The 9,655-nt window shown below is 46.1% G+C and overlaps 1 protein-coding gene across 2 annotated transcripts; it reads left to right on the top strand.

The window, feature by feature from the left end:
• The first annotated feature begins 5,324 nt into the window (after positions 1-5,324).
• GPR88 (G protein-coupled receptor 88) lies at positions 5,325-9,231 on the top strand. 2 transcript variants are annotated; one of them, XM_060302124.1, is made up of 2 exons: positions 5,325-5,665; positions 6,073-9,231. In XM_060302124.1, the coding sequence occupies exon 2, from the start codon at positions 6,142-6,144 to the stop codon at positions 7,291-7,293; it is 1,152 nt and encodes a 383-aa protein (XP_060158107.1). In that variant the 5' UTR covers positions 5,325-5,665; positions 6,073-6,141; the 3' UTR covers positions 7,294-9,231. The 2 variants fall into 2 exon arrangements, with proteins under 2 accessions (XP_060158107.1, XP_060158100.1); XM_060302117.1 differs by having other exon boundaries at positions 5,325-5,718.
• The last annotated feature ends 424 nt before the right edge of the window (positions 9,232-9,655 follow it).

Raw genomic sequence — 9,655 nt, 5'->3', positions numbered from 1 at the left:
CACTCAGGAAGGGCACGCCCACAGCATGGCTGGAGCACAGGTGAGGAGTGAGGATGCGGTGGAGAGGTGAGGATGTATGAGGTCACGTGGGGATTTATGTGGGACCGTTTTAAGACTTCTGCAGACCTCAACACTTTTGGAGGCCCCATCACAGGTCATATCAAACATGAAAATGTATCCTGATTCCGCCTTAAACTAAGTTATGAATAACAATGAATTGAATTGCAGTTGACTATTAATAGCATGTCCCTTTCTATTTCAAAGTTTCCTTTTTGTTTTTCAGAGCCAGTAATTCTTTCTTTCAGATACCAAACCTTTTCAAAGGGTATTAAAAAGCTGGCATGAAACTATAATTCAAAAAGATACATGCACCCCTATGTTCATAGCAGCACTATTCACAATAGCCAAGACACAGAAACAACCTAAATGTCCATCGACAGATGAATGGATAAAGAAGATGTGGTACATATACACAATGGAATACTGCTCAGCCATAAAGAAGAATGAAATAATGCCATATACAGCAACGTGGATGGACCTAGAGATTATCATACTAAGTGAAGTAAGTCAGAAAGAGAAAGACAAATACCATACGACATCACCAATATGTGGAATCTAAAATACGACACAAATGAACCTAACTATGAAATAGAAACAGACTCACAGACATAGAGAACAGACTTGTGGTTGCGGGGCGGGGGGAGAGGGATGGAATGGGAGGTTGGGGTCAGCAGATGCAAATTACTATATATAGAATGGATAAACAACAAGGTCCTACTGTATAGCACAGGCAGCAGTATTCAATATCCTGAGATAAACCATAATGGAAAAGAACATAAAAAAGAATGTATGTATAGCCAAATAAAATTTTCTGTGCAGGAGAAATTAATACAACATTGTAAATCAACTGTACTTCAATAAACAATAAAATAAAATAAAAATGAAAAAACTAAAAAGCTGGTATGCTCTAGGCACTGTGTTTATAGGGCCCTAGTCACAATGTCTTGTTTTAAACTTGCAGGTTTAAACCTGCGTAAACCTGAGAACTGCCCCCCTCCACTGCCCAGCATCCATTCTCTCCGTTCTCCTGCCCCTCCCGAGTTTTAGTAGGGCACGTGAGTTAGAGTGGTCCCAGCTTCTCTTGCAGCAAGGAGCAGCCATGTGACTGCTGGGGTTTTGGCCACTGGGGTGTGTGCAAAAGTGATAAGTGGAATTTTCAGTTCACATCCTTATGTAGAAAGCTGGCTACCCCGCTTTCTTTTTATCCAATCCCTGCCAGCTGGAATGTGGACACGGTAGCAGGGAAACAATGTCAGCCATGTAGACAAGGATAACATCCCAGGGCACTGGCTCTTGTACTGTAGCATGCATCAGAGTTACCTGGAGGGCTCGTTAAAACACAGATCACTGGGCCCCATCACCAGGAATTATGATTCCTGGTGATTCACAAGTTTCTAAGTGATGCTAATACTGCTGGCCAGGGAGCACACCTTGAATACTATCATCACCCTAAGGGGTGGTAGAGCACTGAGAAGATACCTGGGTTTCTCAGTGGTCCTGGGCGGTTGATCTGTCTTCCATCTGGACTGCTCATTATTTTTTTAAACCTCTATAGTTTTGGGTCTCCTTGTTACATTAGCTTAATCTACCTCAGCTAATCCACGTTAAGAACATTAAACTTCACCAAAGGAGGTGGTATAGTGTAGTGGTTGAGTATGGGCTAGTGGGTTTGAATCTTAGTTATGTCACTTCCTAGCTGAACTTGGGCAAGTTATTTAACCCCTTTGTGACGCTGTTTTCTCATCTATTAAATGGATTTAAGGGGACAAGTTTCCCTACACCTTACATCCCTTTCTAGACCATGTTCATTACCAGGAACCCAGAATTCTGTGCCTGGTGGCCATGAACGCACTTCCATGACCTGTGTGGACCTCCTCTCTGGCTTTGCCCTTCTGATGACCGACTATGCTTTCCAGGTACCACCCTAGGTCTGAGGTGTTGCCAAGGAGTGGCTGTGTGACAAGGATGTGAATGAAACTTGAATGGGCAGGCTGGCATGTCCTATGTTAAAATAAGGCCCCTCTGGCATGTGGGGAAAAACTGGGGTGAACTGTGGGCCAGAGGCAAACTCTCTGAGTTGTCACATTCCAGTGGCATGAAACAATTTATAAATCTGAGAATTCTAAATTTGAGCCTGGTTTTCTAGCATATTTGTCAAGATAGGAGAATAGAACATGTTTTATTTAACAGTTTGATAGCTTGATTTATGATTTTAAAATATTTAGACATGTGACCTATGGACTTTTATCTGGACTCCTGCCCTGGCCTGCAAATTTAGGCCCTAGCCTGGCTACCTTGTAGGTCTGGCACGAGGACTAAATAAAACAAGAGATGAAAAATACTCAAAACAATGCTTGGTACATATGGTATGTGTACATCATTAGCAAAGATGATATTTATGAGTCTCCTGAGGGCAACAGGTGACCCAGTGAAAGGTTTTAAGCAGAATGTGACATTTTCTTGCTAGTTTTCCTACAAATATTGATTAAGGGTCTACTATGTGCCTGGTACTGTTCTGGGAGCTGCCAATAATAGTAGTGAACAGAGTAAACCTCCTTTTTCCAAGGAATGTATATTAGAGTAGAGGGTAGGAAACAGGTAAAAATAAATATATTTAATATGTCAAGTGATGTCTTTTGGTTTTAGAAAGATCATATTGTCTGGGGGAAGGTAAGATTGCACATAGAGTTAGAGCTTGTTGGAGTAATTTTTTTTTTTTTTTTTTTTTTTTTTTGGTACGCGGGCCTCTCACTGCTGTGGCCTCTCCCATTGCGGAGCACAGGCTCCGGACACGCAGGCTCAGCGGCCATGGCTCATGGACCCAGCCGCTCTGTGGCATGTGGGATCCTCCCGGACCGGGGCATGAACCCATGTCCCCTGCATCGGCAGGCGGACTCTCAACCACTGTGCCAACAGGGAAGCCCTTGTTGGGATAATTTAAAGAAGAGATGATGTTTGTCTGATACCAGGTAGTGCAAAGTGAATAGAGATCAGTGAAAAGATAAAAAAAATTAATATGGTAGAATGATGACACTTGGTGATTGATGGATATCAGGAGTAAGAGAGAAAATAAGGAATCAAGGGTAATAGCTAGGATTCTGACTTAGGCACCAGGATACTGGCGATACTGGTCACTGAGAACACAGGAGAAGGAGGAACTGATTTGGAAAGAAGAGGAAGGGATCAGTTTTGGACATCTGGGGTTTGAGATACCCATAGGTTAGCCATGTGGACATGTCCAGTAGGCAGTTTTATATATGGGCAGACCTTTGATCAGTTGGAAAGTGTCTCAGTGGTGAGAGCCAAAAGCAGTGTGGGGTGGGCATTCAATGCGAGCAAAGGAAGTAGAAACAGAAAGCGAGCACTTTTGCCAGGAAAGGGAGTGAGCTGTGTAGGCACCTTGAGAAGGAGGTGAAGTGCAGGGAAACTTTATCGGATTGCAGTGAAATCAGCATTTTTGTAAGGCCAATGGAAAGCAAGCAGTGGAGAGTAGAGAGATTGGGTCAGCATCAGAGGGCATAGTTCACAGAGCAAGTTCCTGCGGGGGTAGGAGGAAAGAGATGCTAATGAAAACTATTTACTGACTCACCATGGAAAGAAATGAAACCATTTATACACACATCCATTCGCTGATTCACTAACAAGTATATTAATTATAATTGAGTGCTGTTTTGATGCTGGGAATAAGATAGAAAAAATTCCCACCCTATATTATGTAAATGCAGTAGCTTAAAACAAAAACAAACCCCCAAACAAACAAAAATTTGTCCCTTTCCAGGCCAGGGCTAAAGAAGGGAGGGTCTTGGCAGAAGTGTGTGACTGCAAGGCATCGGAGTTCCCCAGCAGGGGCTTCGCTCATTCCACGCAAGGCAGCAGCTGGGACCAAGGACCTGAAACTTGAATCCTTCCCCACCACGTGAGAGGAAATTTTTATTTCAACAAGTTTTAACTATAAATGATTAGAGGGATCTCTTGCAGGCTTGCTGTGCTTGATGTACTCAAAGCCTTAAGACAAATAACAACAGATAAAAGACACTGGCAAAAAATCCCCCGACTCAACTATCAGATACCACTTAAATGGACCAAATCCATCAAGTCCTGCTTTAGTCCTACCTCCTCAGAGTTGTCATTAACTAACCCTGTTTCTGAAAGAGAGAGAGGGAAGCAGAGAGCAGAGGAGGTGCACTTTGTGCTTCATCCTGAATAGACACCCTTAGGGACAGACTGGAAAAAAACTGCTGCCGTGTGACCTGAGACTGACTACATTACATGTTAGATGGAGTAGGTATATTTCAGATGTCAGACTAGGGTGGAGAAATGTCACATTTATGCATGAGGATTCATAGAAAGTTCGAACAGAAAGGGCCTTGGAAGTCACTGAGTGAAACTTCTTATTTGACAAGAGTGATCCATCCCAAGGCCATTTATTTGGTGGACATCCAGCTTAGAACCCAGGTGTCCTGAAACCCCACCTAGCATTTTTTTCTATTATGCCGTATTACCATATTCTATATTGAGTTACATTTTCAAATAAATGATTTTCCTGGTGAAAAATGATTTGTGGGAGGTGATGACTTTTATGAAAAATTTCCCATGTGGAAGATTCCAACTTCAGACTGCAAATCTCTATCTAAGACAGACCACAAGATTAAAAGTTCTGCAGTAAAGAGACAACTTTGCCCCTTAACCTGTGTAACATTCAGGGCCCTTGCTTTCCCCCAGATACCCACTTGTATTTAAACTTCTGACCATGTCATTTTTACCCTCGATTTCATTACTGAAACAGAAGCCACCCTCTAGAAAGGAGTTTGATGATGAGAAAAAAACTGAAATTATTATTGAAATTAAGACTTGGAGATTTTGTGTGGATAATGACCCATGTCCCACCTTACCAAAGAAAAAGTGAATTTCAATTAGAATGTAAGTTCTCCCTGAAAATGTGGGATGGAAGAGATCAGTCGTAGGTATTAGGAGTATATTTATCTCTCAGAAAAACTCACCCCCAGGATGCATCAGACTGGGATGAAATACATTGGGGGTATATTAAATTTTATTCTAGCATTGATGGAAGGAAAAAAAAAGAAGAAAAGAAAAACGAAGCAAAGTGAAAAATAGGGTGATTGAGAGACTGAGAAAAAACAGAGAAACTTGTTTAATGACAGCACTTTCTGAGCAAGATATTTTTCTTCCCTTTCACAAGTTAGAAGCTATTGAATAATTCATGCAAGTGTGGAAAGGCTGCCTTTTCCCTGCGTGATGTATAACTGAGCAGGAGAGCGCTTCGAGTGGGTTCCCCTCATCAGCCACCACTCTTGCTTCTGAGCACGGAGTGCTTGCTCTCCTCTTGAGCTGAGCTTCTGCTTTTGCAGCCAAGCATCCTTGCTGCTGCCGCCTGACTACCTGCCCACCTGCCTGGGCTTGCAGCCTGCCACTTCACTTTCTCCAGCCCTGCTGCCAGCTGAGAAGTCTCCCTGCAGCTGCTGGTTTCTGCCTAGGGCCATGTGCGTGGATGCTGCATTGGAGAAGGAGGCACTTGGCTCCTGGCACTGATCCCAGATGAGTTTCTCCTATTGATTTCGGGACCACAGATGCTGCTGCTGAGGAGGTATTTCCTGGCATCCCTCCCTCTGCTACTGCCAGCTAAGGACCAGCCCGAAAGTAAGATACCCCCAACCCCTTTCCCCTGGTATTTTCCTCAGGTGGGATATCTCTGCTTTCTCCTGGAAACTGGGGGCTCCATCTGCCATTCCCGTGTGTGTGTCTATGTGTGTGTTTAGGGGGAGAAGAGGAAACTGTTCTCCGTATTGCTCTGTCCTAGGGCTTCCCTGGTGCTTGCTGAATGTAAAGAGGCCCTTCGCCTGGCACTAGAGACACTTCCCAGGCAGGCACCTGTCGTTTGCCACCCCCGTTCTCCTAGAGCTCCCTCTCTCCCCCTCCCCCAGCCCATTATTCTGCTTCAGCCTTTTGTGTCGGTGGCAGAGGGCTGAAGGGATGTCTCTGCCCTCTCTGCAGGCGGGTGTCAGGATGCGCCGCGCTGCGAGAAGCCGACGCTAGCCAGAGAGGTGTGAAGAGTTGGCCAGAATGACCAACTCTTCCACGTCCACTTCCTCCGCCACCGGGGGATCGCTGTTGCTGCTCTGCGAGGAAGAGGAGTCGTGGGCGGGCCGGCGCATCCCCGTGTCCCTCCTGTACTCAGGCCTGGCCATCGGAGGCACGCTGGCCAACGGCATGGTCATCTATCTCGTGTCGTCCTTCCGAAAGCTGCAGACTACGAGCAACGCCTTCATCGTGAACGGCTGTGCCGCCGACCTCAGCGTCTGCGCCCTCTGGATGCCGCAGGAGGCGGTGCTCGGGCTCCTGCCCGCGGGCTCTGCGGAGCCCCCTGGGGACTGGGACGGCGCCGGGGGGAGCTACCGCCTGCTGCGGGGCGGGCTGCTGGGCCTCGGGCTCACCGTGTCCCTCTTGTCCCACTGCCTGGTGGCCCTGAACCGCTACCTACTCATCACCCGGGCGCCCGCCACCTACCAGGCGCTGTACCAGCGGCGCCACACGGCGGGCATGCTGGCGCTGTCCTGGGCACTAGCCCTGGGCCTCGTGCTGCTGCTCCCGCCCTGGGCGCCGCGTCCCGGCGCCGCGCCCCCGCGCGTCCACTACCCGGCGCTGCTGGCCGCCGCGGCGCTGCTGGCGCAGACGGCGCTGCTGCTGCACTGCTACCTGGGCATCGTGCGCCGCGTGCGCGTCAGCGTCAAGCGGGTCAGCGTCCTCAACTTCCACCTACTGCACCAGCTGCCCGGCTGCGCCGCCGCCGCCGCCTTCCCGGGAGCCCCTCACGCGCCAGGCCCGGGTGGTGCCGCGCACCCGCCTCAGGCCCAGCCGCTGCCCCCAGCGCTGCACCCGCGGCGGGCGCAGCGGCGTCTCAGCGGCCTGTCGGTGCTGCTGCTCTGCTGCGTCTTCTTGCTGGCCACGCAGCCGCTGGTGTGGGTGAGCCTGGCCAGCGGCTTCTCGCTGCCCGTGCCCTGGGGTGTGCAGGCGGCCAGCTGGCTCCTGTGCTGCGCTCTGTCCGCGCTCAACCCGCTGCTCTACACGTGGAGGAACGAGGAGTTCCGCCGCTCCGTGCGCTCCGTCCTGCCCGGCATCGGCGACGCGGCGGCTGCGGCCGCCGCCGCCGCCACGGCTATGCCTGCGGTGTCCCAGGCGCAGCTGGGCACTCGCGCCGCAGGCCAGCACTGGTGACCCGGGCAGGGCGGGCGGGAAGCGGAGATTCCCAGCTTCCATTGCCCTTGGGCACCACCGCCTCCTGATCTTGGAAAGCATCCCCTGCCTGAACGAAGACTCCTGCGGGTGAAGCTCAATAATATATCGGTGCGAAGATTTCGCCTTCGACCCCAGTGGGATACCTGAACCGAGGTTTCCGTATACATGGGGTCCGCGAAGTCATTTTCGACGGCCACCTGATTTTTACCTTTTGTTTGCGTGTTTTGGAGAAATCCTAAAGTCAGAACACCGGGAAACTTCAGGAACTTGCACACTGACATTTTGAAAGAACCGGTTAATTTCTTTCAACACAGTTTTGGAAAAACAGCTTTGATAACATAATTACCATTCCCACCTTCATCATCTTATAATATATATGAAGCGCGTTGAGTGTGCATGAGCCAAAGGAAATAATATTGAAGGAAATAATATTTATGAAGCATTTTAGAAAGTAACCTACCTTCGATAATGCTTCTGCTATAACTTAGCCTTTGTATATTAACCTGAAGAATGAAGCCACAGATGTGCACACCAGTATGAGTTGCCATTAAGACCTTAAGCCCTTTATTTTTAAAAGGGTTTTTATAAAGTAAAATCATTCGCGAATGAGATAGCATCTTAGCCAGTGAGGGGGAAAACCCCCAGATTTATTATTTTACACCCCCCCCCCCCGCCCTTTGCACTTCTAAGACTGAAAATCGGCATTGAGTGTTAAAGTGACAGATTTCCATTGTGCTGATTGATGGTCTGAGCCAGCTATGGAATTTTGGAAAACATAAGGGGGCTATCTATTTTAGGTACCACTTTCAGGTTTTCTATAGCATGCACATTAGTTGCTACCCTCATTTTGTCATCAATTTACCTGCCTTATGAGTGTGATTGCAGCTGTGAACATTCTGTACTCTAATGGTTGCTAAGGAGAATAAGTCCTTCTGTTTTCTCTTTAACATTTAAAATATCTCAATGCACATGAAATAATTAAACACTAATAATACCATGACTGCATAGCTAATATTAACCTCTATTGCATGCTCTCCTAGATGCTAGAACTTATTGGGCATGTGGTACTAAAGCAATACCCATTTGACAAGGACATTATACTTCTTCCACACACCAGAAGAAGTGGCCATCAATTATTTGAAAAGAGACACAGAGACACCTCTGGCTACCTAGAGTTCTTCTTGTCTTGACCCAATTTATGAGAAGACTCCCAGGTGGGACTTTATCTTGCAAATGAACCACAGTCAAGATGGATCAATAATATGATTTGGCTCTGCAAAGCCAACTGTGCTCTTTTTAGGGTTTAGACAAGTCACACATTAGAAAGTAACAGTGTTTTTTTATGTATTACCACGACACTTACCATTAATATCATATCTGTTAAAGAAGGTGTAATAAACTCGGTTATATAAAATGAACAGTTCAAATGGGAATCTGTTCTAAAACATATGATTTGAGGCTTGCCATTTTCATCTCTGGTTTACTAAATTTATTTAGAAATATTTGAAATGCAAAATTGTGTGAAATCACTTTAGCAAATAAAAATGAGAGTAAAGTAATAAGATACTCAGCTATCAGCAATTCTGACTGTTCACTACATCAGATCTGGGGCTGAACAGCCTCAATTAACTGTGTAATTCAGGAACCAAAACAGCTTGCTTTGTTGGCCTCCTGGACATTTATTTGTAAGCCAGGATAGTGGGAACACTTGTGTGTTTGAATAATTATGGGAGTTGCAGGAAACTTTGACATGTTTGTAGAAAAACAAAACAAAACAAATGTGTTTATTACCAGTAATAGATCAGCAGTCATTTTATTAATCTATCCCCTTTGTGCATGCACCATTTCTCTCTTACTAAGGTTTCATCTGTTCCCATTTTTCTTGATTCAAATATTTAATTAAAGTTCAGACAACTATTCCTCCGAGTTTTTTTCTTCGGTCTCTGATCTTCTTGCATACCTCCTCGAGAACGCTGAAGCAGATGACACTGTATCCCGAAGCACTGGTGATGAAAGTAATTTCTTTGTTCTGGCTTTATTTAATTTTACTTTTAGTTTCTAAAATTATTTCTACCTTTTATAACTAAATAGGATCCACATGCCAGCATTGAAAAGAAATAGGTGTAATTTCCTTTTTGTAAGTATAACTGATTTGGGGAATAGGCTGCAACAACAGAGAGCTGAATTTTTTTTGGGGGGGGGCTGGGGGACGCTTGTCTAAATCTCTATCAAAATCTCTATCAAAAAGGTCTTCTTTTAATTAGGCCTTTATCCATGTTTCTCACTGTGGATGCTACTGACGATTTTTCCCGCTATTCCTATAAACTGTTGCCAAGCCTAT

This window comes from Globicephala melas, chromosome 1, assembly GCF_963455315.2.
Source record: "Globicephala melas chromosome 1, mGloMel1.2, whole genome shotgun sequence".
In the NCBI taxonomy this organism is placed as follows: Eukaryota; Metazoa; Chordata; class Mammalia; order Artiodactyla; family Delphinidae; genus Globicephala; species Globicephala melas.
This window is presented reverse-complemented; position numbering and strand designations above follow the sequence as displayed.